The 21,585-nt window shown below is 39.2% G+C and overlaps 1 protein-coding gene across 4 annotated transcripts in view; it reads right to left on the minus strand.

Annotated features, from left to right (window-relative positions):
• The window catches only part of LOC143484732 (arf-GAP with GTPase, ANK repeat and PH domain-containing protein 1-like), a 49,681-nt gene that overhangs the window by 12,433 nt on the left and 15,663 nt on the right, over positions 1–21,585 (minus strand). For 3 of the 4 annotated variants that reach the window (XM_076983824.1, XM_076983735.1, XM_076983658.1), the window contains 13 exons: positions 17,599–17,657; positions 11,807–11,894; positions 10,262–10,347; positions 9,975–10,116; positions 9,566–9,700; positions 9,313–9,434; positions 8,811–8,966; positions 8,457–8,537; positions 7,456–7,560; positions 7,073–7,232; positions 3,061–3,180; positions 1,171–1,299; positions 633–692 (listed from right to left, as the gene is read on the minus strand). In XM_076983824.1, coding sequence (XP_076839939.1) covers positions 633–692; positions 1,171–1,299; positions 3,061–3,180; positions 7,073–7,232; positions 7,456–7,560; positions 8,457–8,537; positions 8,811–8,966; positions 9,313–9,434; positions 9,566–9,700; positions 9,975–10,116; positions 10,262–10,347; positions 11,807–11,894; positions 17,599–17,657 — 1,443 coding nt within the window. The remainder of the gene's footprint in view (positions 1–632; positions 693–1,170; positions 1,300–3,060; positions 3,181–7,072; positions 7,233–7,455; positions 7,561–8,456; positions 8,538–8,810; positions 8,967–9,312; positions 9,435–9,565; positions 9,701–9,974; positions 10,117–10,261; positions 10,348–11,806; positions 11,895–17,598; positions 17,658–21,585) is intronic. The other variant, XM_076983912.1, reaches the window with a different exon arrangement.

Below are 21,585 nucleotides of genomic sequence, written 5' to 3' on the forward strand. Positions count from 1 at the left end.
TACTACACTTGGCTTTAAAGCTTTAAAGGTTATGACCTTATGCTTATTATTACGGGTCCTGTTTTTTGTTGTTTTTAAAATTGCTCTGTTTAACATGGTTCCCCCCCCAACACTTGTGTACAACTCCCATCTTGCCCACTATCCAATCTAACAAAAGCATAAATGCACTGAATGGGTAAATACAAATAGAGCGTCTTTAAAGAATCTGAAAATCATGGAAACAATTTTACTAGACTGACATTTTTTCTTCTGAAGTGCAAAAACTCCTGCTGAGAAAAACCAATAACTCATAAAGTGTATGTGGTTACATATGGTTTGGTACACATATGGTTTTATGTATGAGTAGCTTGATTTACAGTGAAATTTGACAATAATTAATACCATTAATCCTCATAAATATCTTCTGCCTCTGAAATTGTTTGCAATATTACTTCAACAAAAAATACTTAGCATATTTATATTACTTAAATGTGAGTTATTAAATGTATTTTGTAATATATTTATGATCATATTTCATTATTCCACACAATGTGCTCACAGTGTACCTATTTTCTTTAACAACCTTGGTGATTATATCAGACATGCGTAAAAACAAGCAACTGAGAGAGAACATGCATCCTGTTTTGTTTTACCTGTCTTATTTATGTTTCTTAAACTTCCAAAGCTTTTTAATTTCCACATTTTGCGTTTGGCTGAGGACAGAAAGAATTGATGACACAAATGTCATTACAAACTCTTACACCATTTTACAAATAGCACTATATAATAGCACTATGAAATATTAGCATTACAGATGCAACATCATCACTGGTTAAATACTAAACAAATACCAGTAAAAAGATGTTTTACTACACTTCCTACACTGTTGCACAGAACCCCCTGTATGTATGATAATGACTCAATATAATGATGAAACTGTTCAGAGCACTCCTAATTATTGCTACAGGATAAAAATACACTAACTGTTCAGCAAGGAGTCTACACCATAAATTCAGTGGTTGATCTGAAGATTATACTGTTTCAATGCAAGTTCAACACACTTAATCTTCTAAATGTTGTAAAATAACTTTAATGTAGTATTCAAAAACATTTACATTTCATGTGCTTATAGTTCTCATCAAGTAATCCGTTTCAAATAGATCCATTAAACATTAATATGACAATTCGTACCTTCAGCTGGTCCTGATACAGTGTCCCCCCTCTGATTCATACTCTTCTTCCTCCGATGCTTCTTCCTGTCAGTCATTGGAGATGTACTGGGGTCTTTTATCAGTGGTGGGCCAAGTATTCCCTCACTCTCTGAAAATAACATAACAGACACACAGGTAAATCACACTGCATATTTAAGACAGATAACAAACAAGTTTCACAAGATCCAATTAATTTTCATTGCGGAAGCACAAGATCAATAATTGGCTCATTACAATGTTCAATTGCTCAATTGCGGTGGCACAGTTCTCAAATTAAAATCACTCTATTATTCTAAACAATGTGTGAGACACACTTAATCTTTACACTTTAGATTGCACTATACTCATTGTACACATTTCTTATGTTATATATCAGAGGTCACTAACAGGCGGACCACGGTCCAGATCCGGACCCGAACGCAGTCCTGTTCGGACCCAATCTCATTCCTGATGAACTCTGCAAATTTCTATTTCCATGGTCTGCAACCAACGGACCTCGGTACGGATACGGACCCAAATGCCATCCCATCCGGACCCAGATTAAATTGTTAAAAATATTTTTTAATTTTGACGGGAGAATTAATTTTAAACCGGAGCATTTATTTCAGGGCTATTGAAAAAACACTCCGAAAAAACACTATTTTTTTTTATTATAGGTATTATAGGGGTAACTGTCTGTTTGCTGGAGGTGAGAGAAAGTTCGTTCTGACCAGATCAAAGTTTCAGAGGAATACGTTGTAGTTAGTCTTCTGGATAAACAGAATTTAACTACAGCACAAACACAGTGCTATTTATATTTTGTGATGAAATCTCAATTTCAGGTGTTGACATAATCCAAATGTATCACCACCTAAGGGAGGCACAGGGTGGGGTATTTGGGGCAATTAGCTCCACCTGCCTTTCTGCCATTTTAAGAGCAGCTCACAGTCTCCCTGGTGTTTAGCCTTTGTTCAGTGTTCTGAAAAAAACAACAAGGTCAGTATTTCAGTTAGGGAACTCAGGGGCTCTCCCTTCTCTCTTTCTTGTTCCTGAGCTTCTCTACAGCTTTGAGTTTTAACATTCCCTCCTGAGTTCTGTCTACCCCTTTTCAGAGTTCATCCATCCCTTGCAGGATTCTTCTGGCTTTCCTTTTCTACACTTTTTAATCCTTCCTCCTCTTTGGTTGGAAAGCCAATTTTTGATCAGTTTTGCTTTTCCTTTTGCATTTCCTTTTGAGCATGACAGTCTGCTTTCCCATAAACAGCTTTAGTATTTTCCTTTAAGCTGTGGTGTGCAGCAAACATACCGGCTTGGCAACCCTGAGAGCACGGGTTCTAATACCACCTTAGGTCTTTGGATTTTGGCATGATTCCATAAATAATTCCCCAGGTTCAGCTGGTACTAGCTCTTGTAGGTCTGGATTTGCTTTTGGTCTTTTGTTTTGGCATTTTGAGCCCCTTAGCTCTTGTGCACTTTGATCCTCACACTGGTCACTGAATCACTCTGTGCACACTGGTTTCATGTATACAGAGACTGGTGTGTATTGCATTTTGGAATAAGTCACCCCATCAACAAAATGTTTTTCCTAGGTGGTCTGGCACACCATATGCTATTGGCTTAAACAATAATACAAAGAATGTCCGTATGTGAGGTCTGAATCATTCAGTGAATTTTAGTTTTGAGATGCAGGATAAAAATGTTTAAACTTCTCTTTTAAAACTGCATTATAACTGCAGGAGGAATGTGTTAACCTTTGCAGTGATGTGCCTACATAACTGATCATTTGAAGATTGTTTCAGAAATATGCCAGAACAGTTGAGAACAAGCTGAATGAACCAGGGTAAAAATAAAGTTTACGTGAAAACAGTCAATAAGCGATGTGTTAACATACCAACACTCTGAACTTTACTTGGGAGTGAAAATGGTGTACGCTGCACATCTCTAAGACCTCCAGGACTAATGAATCCAGCACGCTCCTCCACAGTTAAGAGACTGCTTGGAAAGGCAGCAGCTGTAATCAAAAATTAAACAAAAATAATGCCACCATTGGAACATCTTCACAACAGTCCAACAGATATGGCGAAATTAAAGAATTTGTTGAAAGATGTTGAAATGTTAGTTGGGAAGTGGTGTGTAAAATAATTTTAAAAGCAAATTTTTACAAGATAAAATCACAACTTCTATGAGATTTGGAAACCAATTCTTCTTGTATTTTAATACATTTCAGTGTAACGGCCCCCTCATGTTCTAACTGTATGCAAGTGTGGGTTGGTGTGTGTGTTAGTCATGCCCCTGTCATTGTGTCAGGTTTGTGTGCACCTTGTGTATACGTGTATTTGTGTGTTTGTTCACTTTGCCTTGGCATTCCTTCCTCATTGCTACGTTGCATTCATATTTTCTTTAATATTTAAAGAATTGTGTTTTAAGAGTGTCTACAGCCTATTATTAATTTATATTATTGATAAATTGGTTAGTGCCTTACAATTAATCAACATCTAAAAACAGTCTAAACTGCTTTCACTTTATTCATATTTTTCACTAATCCTTTAACTTTTCCCTAGATATTTTATCAGACACTCCCATTCATTCTCATTTACATTTGCTATACTCCACATTAGTTTTTCATCTAATATCAGAGGCAAGAGTTTAATTTTTTGTAATGTTTGATTGCTTACTTATTTAAAATGCATGCAATATGAAATGTATCATTCAAAATCTAAACATCACTTAAATAGATAAATATGTCCTGCTATATGAAATAGGCCAAATGGTTTCAACAAATATCATACTATTGCACAATCAAAAGAAATCCCAGAAGAGATAAGTAAGAAAGTTCTTGAAATATGTTGGTCTAGAGTTACAAAGCCTGCATGTGGGACATGCTCTGGGACTCCAGTAAAGTACAGTGAGAGCCTACCAGAACTTTTCGAAGAGTCTAACAATGATTCATTGTGGATGTCCCAAATGAACGGAGAACAGAAGCAAATATCTAAGAAACCACAGACCTCATTCATCTGGGATCATGTTATTGTTCATGATTCCTCCATTAGGAAGACAAAAGTGAGTCCATTGCAAGAGTTGCAAGGTGAAAAAACACTGCTCACTAATAGAGGGTTGTCATAGCAAACACCTTGATGACCCACAAGATGTGTGGAATATTGTTCAGTGGACTGATGAGAATAAAGTGAACTTGAAGGCCAGAGGTGCTATCACATCAGGCAGGAAGCTTCCAACAACCTTTCTCAATAAGAACATCAAACAAAAGTCAAACATAGTGGTGGCACTGTGATGGTGTTGAGATGTCATGGGAATCATGACTGCTTTATACCAAAACATCCCAACACATCCTGTGGGACAGGGTTAATCAACTACATTTTTCTGTGGGCCAAATTTGGCAGATAGCTCTGACCTGTGGTCCGGGGGTGGGGGGGTGGGGAGGTAACACTCATGACGAAGTGTTTTTTCAATAGCCCTGAAATAAATGCTCCGGTTTAAAATTAATTCTCCTGTCAAAATTAAATAATATTTTTAACAATTTATTCTGGGTCCGGATGGGATGGCATTTGGGTCTGTATCTGGACCAAGGTCCGTTGGTTGCGGACCACGGAAATAGAAATTTGCAGAGTTAATCAGGAATGAGATTGGGTCCGGAAAGGACTGCGTTCGGGTCCGGATCCGGACCGCGGTCCACCTGTTAGTGACCTCTGCTGTAGGAGAATGTCTGATTAACAGGAGAATGTCTTATCAGGAGAATGTCTGGTTCTCACGACAGGGTATCGTTCTCAGCACACTATCAACATTTAGAGGACAAAAATAGAGAAAATCTGGAGTGAAATCTGGAGCAGGCTTATATTTTTTGCTGTAATTTATATATTGTGATGCTGTGTGAAAAGCATATCTTCATATGGATTCGAGGTAATGCATAATTTATTAGCAGTGCACAAGCTTATTAAATACACAACTGAAAAGATACTGCAGTGAGACCATACCAGTGCTGTTGTAAATAACATAAATGTTGCATGAAAAAAACTACCTGATATATAGAATGTTGCTTAAATCTACAGAGAGGAAGAGGTAGTGACACAGGTAAAGAAGAAAGAGCACCCTGGATCTACCATAGCACCACTCTCAGTTCCTCTGTAGCTCTTAATACCTCAACGATCAGAATTCCTCTAGGCTTAACTTGACCAACTGCTAGCATGGTGCTTACCCACAACTGACTTATCAAAACTGACCACATAAAAGAAGCCTTCCACACCATAAGACAACCAACAGTCCATGTAAATGTAAAAAATGTGGCATTTTTTGTCAATTGTGATTTTCCACCACAATCAAAATTTGTCCTACGCTTTTTACCCATCTGTGCAGTTAGAACACACACACCCACTAGTGATTACTAAGGGGCCGTGGACAGGGCTGTAAAATAACTAATTACATTTACTCACATTACTGTAATTGAGTAATTTGTAATTTTCTGAGTAGTTTTTGAAATATGTAATTTTTACTTTTACTTGAGTAAATTTTGACCCAAGTAGTTTTACTTCACTACATTTGAACGCCCTCACATTACTGAGTCAAATATATTGATGGTGAAAAATTTAATGCGGGCAGAAATTTAAACTTCTGAGTCCCGGAACTGAAAGTCAATTGCGTGGCATTGCCTTGCACACGCCCTGTCCATTGTTTCATAATCAAGTCGTATTACGGTGCACTTTTTTCCAAAAGGATGAGATTGTTCTATCTTTAAATCTTCTATCTATCAGGTTTTGTGGGATCCTGTGGACATTTTATTGTGAAAAGTGGAATCCTGTGGGCACTGTATTTTGAATATTTGGATCCTGTGAGCATTTTATATAGTGGAATCCTGTGCGCATTTTGTTTTATTTTGAGATGTGGCATCCTGTGGTCATTTTATATTTTATTTTGAGTTGTAGCAACCTGTGGGCATTTTATTGTGAATAGTGGGATTCGGTGGGCACTGTATTTTGAATAGTTGGATCCTGTGAACACTTACTTTTATATTGTGGGATCCTATGAGCATTTTTAAATTTTTGATGTGGGATCCTGTGAGCATTTTATTGTGAGTAGTGGAATCCTGTTGCATTTTAGATTGATTTGTGGCATCTTGTGGACACTTAATTTTGTGTGCATTTTGTTTTTTGAATAATTTGTAATTTAAATTTCTTTATTCTTATCATAGTGTTGTCCGTCGGACAATTGGACTGAAAATTGTTTGCACTTTATGGTACAGGTTGTGACTGTCCTTGTGCTGTGAGGAAGTATGTTCCTGAGCCCAGCTGATCTTTTTGCAAGTGTGGATGTGCACTTAAATACACTTTGAAATCGATTAAAACAACTTGTGCTGAATTTGGTTCATGATTCATCCATGCATTAAATGACTGAAAGTAACTAAGTAACTTTTACTCAAATTACATTTTAAATGAAGTAATTTTGTAATTTTACTCGAGTAAATTTTGAGATGGGTAATTTTACTTTTACTCTGAGTAGAGTTTAGGCAAAGTAAAGATACTTTTACTCAATTACAATTTTTTAGTACTCTTTCCACCTCTGGCTGTGGATCACATGTGCCCAGAGCGGTGGGCAGACCTAGCCCAGCACCTGGGGAGCAGTTGAATTTAGGTGCCTTGCTCAAGAGCACCTCAGTCATGGCCTCAGGTCTGGGAATCGAACCCACGACCCTCCGGTCACAAGACCAGTTCCCTACCACCAGGCCATGACTGCCCCATGACTGCATGACTGCAGTAGTGCATGTACAAAGTGACCATTATGATGTGCTCTCTTTGTGAGAGGCTACCAGAATACATGAAAATGTGAGTCAACTCATCAGAACAAGAACAAAAACCTCCAGACCAGCATTTGGACCACAATAGCTGCACTCTCACTTGGACTGGCTCCCTCTGGTCCTGGTCTGTCTTGGCCTAGTCCATTCAGTCCAGGTAGAGGGCCAGCTGATGAGGCTGCCCTCGGGGGACGCTTTCCTGGAACCTTGACTGTCACATGCAGGAGGTCTATCTCTTTTCCATGAACATTCTGCATGTAGTCCTGCCATAAAATGATAATAAAATTGAATTCTGATATTGAAGAAAAATATAACACAAGCAAAAAACACAAACAATTAATCTATAAATCATCTATTGCAAAATCATCTATTGCAAAAATCATCTATTGCAAGATTTTCACCTAAAGCTTCACAACAGCATAGCTCTTTCACATTCTCTCTTTCACATTTTCTGTATTGAGCTATACTATTATTTGCATCACTCACACTGACACTGGAATGATAGGACAACATTCCATTGTTTGACAGGGTTACATATTTCTTCTTCCATTCCTGTTTAAGGGAGTTCCCACTGCGTTTTAGCAGGATGCTCTGTATGTTAGAAAGGGAGAAAAGAATCAAGTGATTTTCTTTTTTTCTGTCTCCACTCATCACCATCTTAATTAGAAGCACATACTTTTCTGCTGACTGGTTTATAGGTACACATATCTGAAAGGGGTATGCTGCTTAGTTTTCCATAGCTTCGGTGCCACTGTCACTGGTCAGTTTCTGAGTTCTGATCATAATTTGTGAGTTTACATTACTATTTCAGCATTTTCTAGACCCTCTTAACGAGAGTGATTTAAATACTTATCAGTATGACAGTACTGGACTGTCATTGGACCTATGATCTTGGTGTTCCTGGCAACTTACTTTACAGTAGCTACCACGTGGGCTACAGGAGCACATTGTGCTATATCAAAGTTTTGTATTGTTTAGAACATAAAGCATCATACATGAACACATTGATAAAGCATAATACATAACAGCTCTTTTTGTAGTTATGCTAACAGAATCTAAATCATTGGAAACTTTTTATAGAAGAAAACTTCATGCTGTCAGTCTCAGTCTGTGACTGAATTCATAACAAAATGGCAACTGTTTTATCAAGCTTCATGTAATCAAGCTTCATAATGGTTACACAGACTACAAGATACAAGATTTTTTGGCAAAGTCTTTCTAGACTCTTTCCATCTTTAACTTTTATTAAATAAAGAGTTATAAAACATTAATCCAATGAACCACATACAATGTCAGACAAATGGTCATGAAAACATAAAGGATAATGACTTAACAATGCTCAGGTGGTGTGGCAAATAGGGCAGAATACACAACACCTGAGGGGGGCGTGGGCATGAACCATAACAAATACGTGTAACACAAGATAAAACAGAGATAAGACAAAACACCACATGCCACTCCACCACCGTGTATGTACTCACACACACCTGTTTGATAGGGATTACTTGGCCAACACCAAAATCTTTGCTGTCAACACTTCTCCTGTCTGAGTCACTACCCCGACGAACCTGGAAGGATAAAAAGAGATGTGAAATTAAAGTAATGCACACAGGTGCAAAATCTTCTGGCTGCAGGCACACAGGAGTATGGAGTGTTTTCACTGAAATGAGAAGAGCACAAAAAAGGTAAGAATATTTAAACTTACCTGTCAGACAATAAAAATATCTTTTCATTCATAAAAATGCATTTAATGAAATATTTTACTTCTCTTTCAAACTATAAATGTCACATATATTTAAAAGAGAAAGGAATGTTTTAGAACTTAAGAAATTGTAACACACTGTGAATCGTGAAGTTCGACCGTGCCCACTCTGTAGACACATGGGGTTGGCACTGCAAAGATTATCTTCTCTTGATATCCCACTGATGTCCTTATGACTGATCACAGGGGTGGAGGGCAGGGAGGAGTAGTCACTGCTCTGACCACCATTACTTGCCTAGGACAAAAGAGAAGATGAAGTCAACAGACAAAAGACAGACAAAGTGAGCCAGCAATGATATAGTGGTGTTATAATAAGTAGAAATAAGACATTTCTGTGAAATTCCAAGTGTTTTTTCTCTGGTTATTTTGCTGTCACCGAGGATAATTCAATTTGAGAGAAAATCCTCAGATTAAACAAATTCTCTCTGAAAAAATGCAATGTAGGAAGAAAAAAAATTAACTTAAGTGATTCCATTAGTTGATAAGTTTCTAGAGATTAAGCAACCATTAAAGCATGTTTCAATGGTGTGGCTTTGTAAATACTTTATGTGTACAACGATGAAGGTCGTAGTGCAACTTACTTGTCCTGGAAACGCTCCTGAGACTGGGGTGGACCCACCAGAGTGATTAGGAGAATTTGGTAGAGATTTGCAGGAAGCATAGAGAGCCAGCTGCCTCTTCATAGTAACTATTTTTTGTGCAGCTGTATGTGAAGCAATTACAACCAATTATGAATGTTTATTATTTGAGTCACTGATATGGGGCAACAGTGAATTTTGCTCAAGGTCAAGAGTGTGCATATTGTGTGGTTTGGTTTTCATTTTATAGTCTCACCTTCTGTAAACACCCGATTAACATTTAGGCCATAGGTGGCACAGGTCTCATAGTAGGAGCAGCGATGCACATCTGAACACAGCTGCCTGGCTCGAGCATCATCGATCACACGTGGATTGCTGCTGGTTATTTTATCTGGATGAGAAAATAATGGCTTCAAGATTCATGAAGGATGGAAACCGCAGTCTTCTTTACACATTTTGCCTACAAGACTTTAATGTTTTATAATGACAGCATATTTCAACAGACACCTATTTATCTAATAAGAAATAAGTCTGACATGAATCTAGTAACTCTAGCTTTAATTTCTCCTCAGTTTAATGAGACAATGCCTACATATTATCAATGCCTAATGAATGTAATTAAAAACTGTAAGGTTGATTTCTGTAAAAAATTGTAATTTTTTTACCCTGAGTGCCAACCACAATGAAGGGAAGTTCTGCAATGTTGCAATGAATTCCCAGCTGCCTGTAGATGTTGTATACTTCCAGAAAACTGCTCTCATTTTCCAGGCTGAAGACCAGGATCACACCATCTACCCAACTACAGAACTAATACCCAGCAAGATAACAGTAGAAGTGCAGACAAATTAAGAGATATACCATTGAATATATCACATTTGGAGTTATTAATAATGTATATTAAAGGAGTGTTATAATAAATAAAATAGGAGTGTACATGAAGAGAAATACCCACCTGTGCATCTGGAAGGCTGGGCTCCTCTCTGATAAATAAGATGTGGCTCTGTCCATCAATGAGCACATCCTTTTTAAACATGCCCCCTAAAACAACACAGTTAAGTCAACACTATACAGTAAAAATAAAACACAAATACTGTTCTGTGGGGCACTATTACTGAGTTTAACAGTTCACCATATAAGAAAGATTTTCTACAACTGAGCTGCAAACAATCCTAGAAAGTAAGGGTTGTGGAAATTGATACATGAGATTGTATTTTCATGTTTTTCATGTTTATTCTCCCACTATAGGACTAGGCAAACATTAGGAGTAATGACTCTTTTTAAACAAAAATAGTTTTGTCTACTTTTAAAATGAATGCAACTACCAGCGTCAATGTTTTCACAGCCAATTATTGGATCTGATTGTCTATGCAAACAGCAACATCAGTACAGTGGCTTCTTGCATGTCAAATTTCAATCTACTGAGTTTACGAACACAGGTCATTTTTTTTACTCAGAAGTAATTTTTTTATATTTAACCTAATAAGCACAAAATACTTACAACCATATTGTACTGGTGATAGCCATTTTTAAAGTAAGTTTTTGTTTTGTTGAGAAGACTTGTATTATTTAAGTACATGGACTAATGTGCTAAAAAAGAAACGTCATTTTTGTTCATCTGAACTACAGCTCACTCTCTGCATTCTTCCCCTAAACACAGTGTGCATCACCACCATTTACAGCTAAAGTAAATGAAGATATAGCAGTGTGCCATTTTCTATAACACAACCTAGGTCTACCTTGGGTGTACTTTGGATACTGTAACACCATCTTGAATAAAAATTATTCTTAGAAAATTTGTCCCTAGGTTACTATGAACAATAACACCTCAACTAAGGTGAGATGATACAAAAACAAATAGTATGGGAAGAACCTTTCATGCTGGGCTCTCCTTACAGGAATCTTTATTTTTCAGACTTAAATGAAAGGAGAAAAAACTAGATTCTAAGTTAATACAGTATCTACTTAGCAAACTATTGGCTACTGGCCCATTAATGAGTTTCAAATTCTTTCAAACCTTAATATTCAGACTTATTCAGAAAGAAAATAAAAACCCCAAGGGGTAAAACCAATAAACACCTTTTAACAGCAGTTCTTCAGAGTGATTGCTCTGTTTTAATTGTGTTGGACCTAAATTAATGTTTTTTTCTCAGTTCATATGCAAAATTTTTGAGTATGTAATTTGCAATCATAATGTTGGTGTAAAAAGGGGTTAATATATCACATTTAGTACCTCCGTCTTTCATCTGTCTCTGGGTTAGAACAATAACTAAATAAAAAATAATATTTAAATGACCTTCCGTATAGGGGTACTGTATACATCAAAAGTAAGAATTTTATCTCCACTGAATGCCATGCTTTTAATGACATGACACTACAAATGTGACAGGATGTAAAAGTTGTGTATGCTAATGGGAAAGTGACCTTGGGTTCCTTGAAAGGCACAATATAAACATAATTTCATTTATTAATGCCACTATGAAAGAAATAATGAATTTACCTTCAGGACTCTCAAATGGAAGGTAGCTGCCAGTCATGTATCGATGCACCAGTGATGATTTCCCACTGCGCAGACTGCCTAGAATGCCCTATATGAAACAAACAATGTAACAACAAAGTAATGTAACATAATGACATCAAGTTTGAATGGACCTGACATTCTGCCAGTGAGAACAAAGCAAAATGTATACTAATGATAAATGAATCCTCGATAAATGTATCCTCGATGACATTTTGGTCAGGTACAAGTAATCATTTTATATGACAAATTATTATTATTAGGAAATGTGAAGGCATTTAAAAAGGAAAAACACTTTTAAATTCCATGTAAGTTAAATATATAGTAGCTGATAGTTATATTTGTTTTCTTTTGCAGTTCACTTATATACCTGACTGGGAACGTGAACATTGTCTACAAAGAGGACACATAGGAACTATGAAGATGTGCTGGGAGACTTGCTCCTAAAACTACGGGTGGGCCCATACACAATAGAGACTCTCAATAAGACACTCATGGGTATATCTTTGTTTTGAACACTTGGGGGCAAGGATGCAAACTGAGAGTTGCTCCTCAAATTTCTGTTCCCTTTAATCAAGCCCTTGGGCATGGACATTTGTGGAAAATAAATCAGTGCTGGGACTGAAACGAAGACCTTCATGAAAGTCTTTATGGTCACAAACTGGTGTTGACAATTGGTGTTGAGAGCTAGCCTAGGTCCCTGTCATGGTATGGGTAGCAAGCAAAGCCCTGCATTAAAGTCATCATGGATTTCCAGAAAGGCAGAAGGCACTTAATTTCCAGGGTAACCTTATGAATCTGCATCATTTAACCTTCCCCTTCTGTTAGTGCTCTGTTACTGTTTCTTATGTTACGGGGTTGGTTTTGACCTGTGACTCAAATCAACCATTAGATAACCTATAAAGAAATTATTTATTATTTATTTTGTTTTTTACCTCTTGGTTACATTTTTAGGTTTCCTTATCCATGAAAGAATTGGTTTTGATGTGCTTGTTGTGGCCCCCTGGGCCTTTCTATTGACAGTAGACACAACAGTATACACAACTTTAAACTCATTTGGCCTTACATGTCTGGAAATGTCTGCCTTTCCTTGTTTTGTGAAAAAAGCAAAAATAGAAGCCCCTAAGTGAATATCTAATGGTTGGAAAAAGAGCTGGCTGTGGGATGTTTGTATATAGAGTGTTTATGATTAAAATTTTGGCAATTATTATTGTTTTATTTGATTATTTTATCCCTTGGTCAAAACGGACACTAACAGCAGAAATGTCATAATTTTGACAAGAGCATTTTATAATTTAGGAAAAGAAAAGTTTTTAAAATTTTGTTTAAATAGCCACATTGTTTTGGTTTTGTTGGTTGTGCATATTGTTTATGTCACGCTACAGCCCCGGTCCCCTCCCTTTGGGCGTGTATTAATGTAGTCCATGTCTTTTTATGTACTTCCGTGGGAGTGGCTGGGTGTGTGTGTGTTCACTTGTCTCGTTAGTCTAATGTGATTCAAGCGGTGCTTGTTAGGCTATGTGTATATAGTGTGTGTGTTTGTATTGTTTGGTGCTTGTCTTTAATGTGAAATCTGTTGAGTGTTAATATTTGTTAAACGTTGTTTCAATACGTTGTGAGCGTGTTCTGCATCAAGCATAATAAACGTAGCCTTTGTGAACGCACCTCGTCTTCGCATACTCGACTCCCACGCACCCGTTACAGTTTACTTTCTGCCACACCCCCTTTGTTAGCTTGTTAACCTGTTCCCTGTTTCACCTGTACATTGTTTTCTACCCAATGTTTATGTGGTGCTGTGGTTTGGGTTTTGTTTTGTCTCCTGTGGGTGGGCATTGTCTCCATGATTTTCTCTCTGCTGTGGTCATATTTTGGTCTTGCATCAGTTATTTCCATATAACTTGAATATATCTTGCTGTAATACTGTAGGTAGGTTTTCTTCACATATTTGACTGTCCATACCTGTGGAATTAATGATGAAAAATTATTAGGTAAGTTATATTTTTGTTTTGGTCGACCATTTTGTTGTAGAAGACTTTGGTAAGGCCAGGAAAACATCATTCTTCGAGACTCGTTTTAGTTTTCAAGTTTCAGTATAGATTACATCTACATTGTGAAGTCATACATTTTTTAACCAGCTCCTCAATCCACTAGATCAGCTCTTGGTGGATCATTTCTGCCATGCCCAAAAAGACTTCAAGGATATGGTTGGTGTGAGTACCACGTAATGGCAATTCATTGTACGTTTTTTTTTCCCCGCGAGATCCAGAAGTAATCGGTTTAGCACTTGAGTTCTTTCTTTCTGTTACTGGTTATACACAGGGAATCTGCAGATCTGTTCAGGATTTATGCCTCACAGACATTGCATTCTGTATTTTAAGTCTATTTCCCCAGATGGCCCGTATTTATTCTGTGAAAATGATGACAAGCAGCTGGGTTTTGGTAGTTCCGCTTGGGTCCAAACCTTTCTGCTACCAGTGGTGTAGGTTTCATTTAAACTTTAGGTGGGGCTGATGCTCATGCCACTTAAACACATCATGCAGGAGTAGTGTGAGCAGAAATGATTAGGGTGGGGCATTCCCCCAAATCTATGCCTATGCAGTCACCCATTATGAAGAGTGCCACATCTGCACTGCTGGACTTCGTCAATGACAGAATATGTACAACTTTCTTTTGCAGCATTTGTTCACATGAATTTCATAGTCATTGCTTTGCTATGATCTAATTGATCTGATACCAACGGCTGTTGTATAACCTCCGGTACTTGATGAATGGTTGGTTCATTGACCATCCACAAATATCTTAATTATTGTGGAAGTTAACAAACTATGCCAACTAATGGAATTAATGCATTCATTATTATGGCTATCCATTCTGCAACAGTACACATTCAACTACTTTATTACAAGCTTGTATCTTCTGATTCTTGCTCGCACTTTTTGAGTCAGATTCATAGATTGGCCCTTGGTGGACTAAATTGTACCGTCAGTAACTGCACAGTGCCTTAGCATTTGGTTATTGATTTTTCTTTTACTGCAGGTTACAGAAAATATTCTTAAATGTTCTGTCTCTTAACCATTTTTTAATCTTTTCACAACACATTTTTAAAATGTCTTTTCAAAGACTGTTTCAAATATATCTAACACAAGAAAGACCCCAAACATGTGCCCCCTTTTAAAGTAAATAACTTGCTGTATGATCTTTAGCAGCAACAGCTGTATGTAGTGAACAACATTAACATAATGAGCTCTGGGGTAGGTGAGGTTTATGAATATTCATCTGTCAGGGAAGTTTTGGTTCAGGGCTATTTTGATGCGAGATTACATTTTCTTGTGGGACTGTTGGCTGTATGGGGGTTGTGTTTGATGGCTCTGTTCTGTTTAATTTTTGTCCTCCATTGTTACTGTTTTATTCTGGGTATTTTGCAACCATTTAACATGTTTAATTGTTGGCTGCAATTTCATGATCGTGATGCGACTACTGTAAAAGTCTCATTTTCCCCTACCTGTGTCCAACAGTATCTTCTGGTTGACTTGAATTTAGCTGGAGCAAGAAAACCTTTTTCATGCCAGGCTGATTCAAAACAATACATGGACGTGCATATACTCAGGAATGTGTGTATTAGCTAATCAAACTGGTAAAATCTTGACATTGTGGCCATCTTGCAATGTAGCTAACAGGTGCTCCACACTGCACCTTCCCCATTCCCAACTCCCTGATTATTGATTGCCTTCACCTGTCCCTTGTTTGCCTTTTTTTCCTCTTATTAAACCCACATGAATGCTCATCCAGAACTGTCCACTTTGCCTTGCTGCTGTTAGACATCTGAGTGTATACTGCAGCTCTGCTGTGACTCAGCACTTTGAGTGTTACTGCCAGCACTGTTAGTTTGCTCTTAAGCTGTCTTGCTGCTGTGCCTTTTATTTATATTTATGGAAAATAGACAGTCCAAATCTGCACTTGCTACTCACTGTCTCACCGATCCCAGATTCCGGTTGCTTGTGTGTGTAAAATTTCATGCACATGCACACTGAAGTACCTAAAGTGTAGCATGTAAATTGATTTATGAAGTGTAGTTACCACAGGGCACAGCCAACTTGTATACATTCTGAGGATGAACACTGGTCAACATGCACAGGGCAAGGCAATGTCAATTACTGAGTTTGAAAGAGGAGTCAGAGAAGTTACTGAGTTTTGTCCAGGAGAGTCAGAGAAGTCCTGGCTGGGATTACTGTTCTTGATACTTTGCTCCGATACCAAGGGCAGGGTTTAGCTGCCAGCAATCTTGGCTCTCCAGAGAAGAACCTCATGTTTTTTGGGAGGAGGGTTATGTGCCTCGGGGGGTTGGCTCTCTCACAGCCCACCAGGCCACTCTTATTCCCCATGTGGAGGAAATGTAGGCTTGAGAGAGTGCCTAAGGGCCTCTGTATTTGTTTCCCCAGTCATGTCCTGTCTATGGCATGGATAGGCCTACTCCAAGTCCTGTCTCGTTGAAGATACCACCTTGTGTCTTGTCTCCAGCTCTTCAGAGGGTGCTGCCATTGCCGTTCCCTGCACCCAGGAGGCACTGCTTCTACCATGCCACAATCCTGGGAAGGCAACTCTGGACTTGCCAGATTGGCCAGCCTTCAAGTCTCCTCTGCCTGCTTTGATGGCATTCCTGTCTCTTGTGCCCAATTCCATGGGCTTCTCATCAGTCCTAGTTCTTCCAATTCCCAGGCTCTATATCTATCCCTATGCCCATTGTTCTTTCCTGTCCTGTCCCTGTGGCTTCTGTATATCACCATACTCATGACTGTGCCTGTTCCCATCTTTGTCCCTGTTCCTTTCTCTGTTGTTCATCAGTCCATAGTCTTTCATGTTTCATATCCTGTCCAGTCTCTGGTCCTGTCTTCTGTTTCTGTTTTGTCCTCTTCGGGTTCCCCCATCAGGTCCCATTCCCATCCAGTCATTCCGCCTTTGCTCCTAATCCTGTCTTCATACCAGCTCCCACTTTGTTCATTCTTGTCATGGCTTCTGTTTAGTTCCTAGTCATTCTGTTTTTGGACTTCAGTTTTTTGTTTGGCATTTTGAGAACTACGTGTAAGAATAGAGATTCTGTCAGTTTCCCTTCTCTGCCATCATTCTTCTCATGACAACTTGCTCCTTGTGCCCCATTGTTTTGGTTTTGATATCTATTTCTGCTTTTTTTTGTCATGCTCCACCCCTTAATGCTTTCATTTGTTTCTGTTTTTTTTGGTATAGTGTTTGTATGTTTTGTGTGCTTATACTCCCCTTTTTGTGAAGTTGGTTATTGCACCAACATTTTGTGGTGTTCTGTAACTGCCTCTGTTTTTGACTTGTTTTCCATGTATGTATTATGATTGTTTGTTATGTATGTTTCATATTTTTGCTCACATTTTGCTTTCGCTGATCTCTGGTTTCTTAATCATAGACTGCTCCAGTCATGGATTTGCCTTTAAAAAACTTTGCTTATTTATGCAATTTAGTCATGTTTCACCTCACTTCCTGTCACAATAATTTTACAATGTGCAAAACTATGATACGATTGGGTAGGTCAACCTGGTAAAACAATTTGGATTGTAAATGTACTAAACTGATCAATAATCCATAAGGCAATGTCACAATCCATGAAATACCTTTTTTATAAATGTTGACCTGTTTTATCTGTACACCTTTATATAATTGTCTACACATAATTAACTTAATGCATGAAATGAACATTTAAAAATGTGTATTCTCTTGCATTTGTATGCTTGGTTAAAAGTAATTCCTACCAGATGCAGCTCCTGAATGGTGTGACTCAACATCCATTCTTGGTTTGCAGCACAGGCCGCTTTCATGGAGAAAGAGAAGGGAAGAGAGGTAAGAGTTAAGATTATTGTAGTTAGAGTTAAGAGCTGATATGGTTTTCCCATGCAGAATTTTACGGTTCCAAACAATGCTAAACCTTCTACCCCAAAAAAGATTCGTTTTGGTACTAAAAGGTAAAATGATAGGTAGGTAAAAACGTTTTAAACGCACAAATATGAATACAATCTTAAATGGGCACTGTTCTGTCTCCACCATTAGATTAATTTGTATCCTGGCCCTTTAAGTTGAAACCAGGAAGTAATTGTTCAGACCATGCGATGCAGAGACGGCTAGGCTGCACGTTTTAGATGTCGAGAGAGCAGGGTATTGTTTCGTGGCTGTTAAGTTCATGAAGGCATTCCCTGTAAGTATTCCAGTTAAAACTACATTATATGTGTTAGATAAATAGTAATTACTTGTATATGTGCATATTAAAGCATGTAAATTGTATTTACATTTACAGTTTCACACCTGCCATATAAAAAACGGGTCTGAACCCATCCTGGCGTCCGTGACCTTTGTGTGGGGGTGTTTAACTAACTGGAGAATGGGAATGGTTCCCACGAGGCCAGCAAAGTGAAAAGGGAGACCTCGCAATGAATGCTATTTGGAGAAGCAGATCTTCTGCCACGAGTGTAGCATTAGCAGTGGCTGCAGCATGTGGTAAGGCAGAAGCCGCCCAGGCCAGAGCTGCATTTGCAAAGAAAGAAATAGAGATCAAATTTGAGAAGGCCAGACTAGAAGCAACACTGCATGCACTAGAGAAAGAAGGTGAAGCCCAAGCTGCAGCGGCGGAGGCAGCAGTAATGGAGGCGACTGCAGCAGGTTTGGAAGCATCAGTGGCTGAACCGAGTGATCTGGCCCCAAATCAAGGTGCCTATGAACGGACGGCAGAATATGTAAAGCAACACAGTGAGTCCAGCAACATCAAACCAGGTAAAACAAACACAAACAACATGGAACTAGATAGGTGCATGCAAACAGTACAAATTGAGGAATCAGATGCTCAACAGGAAAACATGTCCACAGTCTCAAAGGACCACCCACCCCAACTAACTCCAAAAAACATTGACTCTAGACCCCATACTCAACAATACAGGGTCCATCATACTCGACCTCCTGATTAAGTCACTGGGACAAGAGTCAGTCACACACGCACGTCGCATTAAGGCAGTCAACATAAGCAAGCCATCTGCTGCATTATGGCTTATCTGGGAAAGGCTTGAGGAGATCTATGGATCACCAGAGGCTGTAGAGGGCGCTCTCTTTGCTAAACTTGACCAATTCCCCAAGATAGGGCCAAGAGATCACAAAAAATTAAGAGAGCTGAGTGATTTACTTTTAGAAATAAGTTCAGCGAAAGAAGAGGGATACCTACATGGACTGTCCTACCTCGATACAGCAAGGGGCATCGGTCCAATAGTGGAGAAGTTGCCTTATGGACTACAAGAGAGATGGTTGATGGAAGGCTCACGCTATAAGCAAGAATTTAAGGTATCCTTTCCCCCATTTACTGTCTTTCTACAGTTCATTCAAACTCAGGCAAAGGCACGCAATGACCCAAGCTTCTATATCCAGCCACCATCCATCAGTGGAGTAAAAAAGTGCAGGTCTGGAGAGAATTACAGTCATAACCCAAGAATAATCTCAGTGCATAAAACAAACGTAACAGCCACTCCCCATAATAGACCAGACGAATGGTGTCCTGTGCATAACAGACCACATGCTCTGCAAGAGTGCAGGGGGTTTAAGGAAAAACCTCTTCCGGAAAGGAAAAGATTATTAAAACAATACAATGTTTGTTACAGGTGCTGTGCATAAAACACACATGTGGCGCGCTACTGTGAAGCAGCAGTTAAATGCTCTGAATGTAAATCTGATAAACACCCTACTGCCTTACATCCAGATGCACTCTCCCCTCCTCCCAAGTCCTCCCAATTTCCAGCAGATCATGGCGGGGAGAAAGGTGAGCCGAAGGAAATTGTTGTTACAAGTTGCACTGAGGTTTGTGAGGAGGGTTTTTCGGCAAAGTCATGTTCTAAAATATGCCTGGTTAATGTTTATCCAGCTAATGATCGCAGCAAGAGCGTAAAGATGTATGCCATGCTGGATGACCAGAGTAACTTGTCATGTTCAAGGTTAACAGCTTCGCTACGCCGTACACACTGCAGACCTGTGCTGGTGTAGGTCTTACAGCTGGTCGTAGAGCCTCTGGTTTTTTCATAGAGTCTGTAGATGATGCCCATGCAATACCACTACCAACGCTTATTGAGTGCAACATGATACCAGACAAGAGGGATGAAATTCCCACTCTAGCTGCGGCACGAGGTCATACTCACCTTGAACGCATTGCACACAAGATACCACCACTAGACGACAATGCTGAAATCCTGTTATTACTCGGTAGGGACATTTTAAGAGTTCATAAGGTGCGCAGTCAAATTAACGGCCCGCACAATGCACCATACGCACAGAGACTCGATTTAGGCTGGGTGATAGTTGGAGATGTGTGCTTGGGTAACACTCACAAACCCTCAGAAGTCACCAGCCTAAAGACTCACATTCTAACAAATGGGAGACCAACCCATTTCCCTCCTTGTGAAAATCACTTCACTGTGAAGCCAGAAATCAGTCTCCCAGATCGAACAGAAACTCTCAATAGCACAAACATAAAACAAAGGATGAATGATACAGGCTTTGGAAAGGATGTCTTTTGTCAGACCAAAGATGACAACAAGCTCACACCTTCGATGGAGGATCTGTCATTCCTCCAAATTATGGACAGCGAGTTCACACAAGATGATTCAAAGAGCTGGGTGGCCCCACTACCTTTTCGTGAACCAAGAAAAATACTACCAAACAACCGTCAGTATGCGGTCAGTCGCCTCAAGTCACTGCAACGTATGCTCAACAAAAATCCTGGAATGAAGTCCCACCTTATAGACTTTATGCAAGGGATGTTGAACAATGGGCATGCTGAACTTGCTCCCCCAGTACAGGAAGACAGAGAGTACTGGTAGCTCCCCTTTTTTGGAGTCTACCATCCTCAGAAACAATCACAGATAAGGGTAGTATTTGACTCCAGTGCACAGTTTAAGGGCATGTCACTTAATGATGTGTTGCTCTCAGGGCCTAACCTAAACAATAGCCTACTGGGTGTGTTGCTGAGGTTTAGAAAACATGAAGTTGCTATAACAGCGGACATTCAGCAGATGTTCTACTGCTTCCTAGTGCGAGACGACTGTAGGGACGTTTTGAGATTTGTGTGGCACAAAGACAACAACCCTAAAAATGACATGGTGGATTACAGAATGTGTGTCCATGTCTTTGGCAACAGCCCTTCCCCCGCAGTAGCTACGTATGGGTTAAGAAGGGTTGCAGAACAGGGTAAGGAGAAATATGGGGCAGATGTGTGTGTGATGTGTGAGCAAAACACCATCAGTTTAGTCAAAAGAACCCAAGAAATGCTGGCAGAATCAAATCGCAGGCTCCTCAAAATAGCATCCAACAAAGTGGAAGTGATGCATGCATTTCCAATGGAAGACCGTGCCAAAGATCTCCAGGATCTGGACCTGTTCAAGGATGACTTGCCTGATCAGCGGAGTCTCGGCATAAAATGGAACATAATGTCAGACTGTTTCACCTTTCATATTCCCCAAACAGACAAACCCTACACACGCAGAGGGGTCCTCTCAACAGTGAACAGTGTATTTGACCCACTCGGGTTTCTGTCCCCAGTCATTATTCAAGGACGGCTTCTCTTGAGAGAGCTTTCACTGCACACTGCAGAGTGGGATGCAGCACTGCCGGAAGACATGAGACAGAAGTGGACAGAATGGCAACAGTCCTTACAGTACCTCACCAATCTACAAATCCCACATACATACTCCAAAATCCCACTCTCTGAAGCC

The sequence above is a fragment of the Brachyhypopomus gauderio genome, chromosome 1 (genome assembly GCF_052324685.1).
Source record: "Brachyhypopomus gauderio isolate BG-103 chromosome 1, BGAUD_0.2, whole genome shotgun sequence".
Classification (NCBI taxonomy): domain Eukaryota; kingdom Metazoa; phylum Chordata; class Actinopteri; order Gymnotiformes; family Hypopomidae; genus Brachyhypopomus; species Brachyhypopomus gauderio.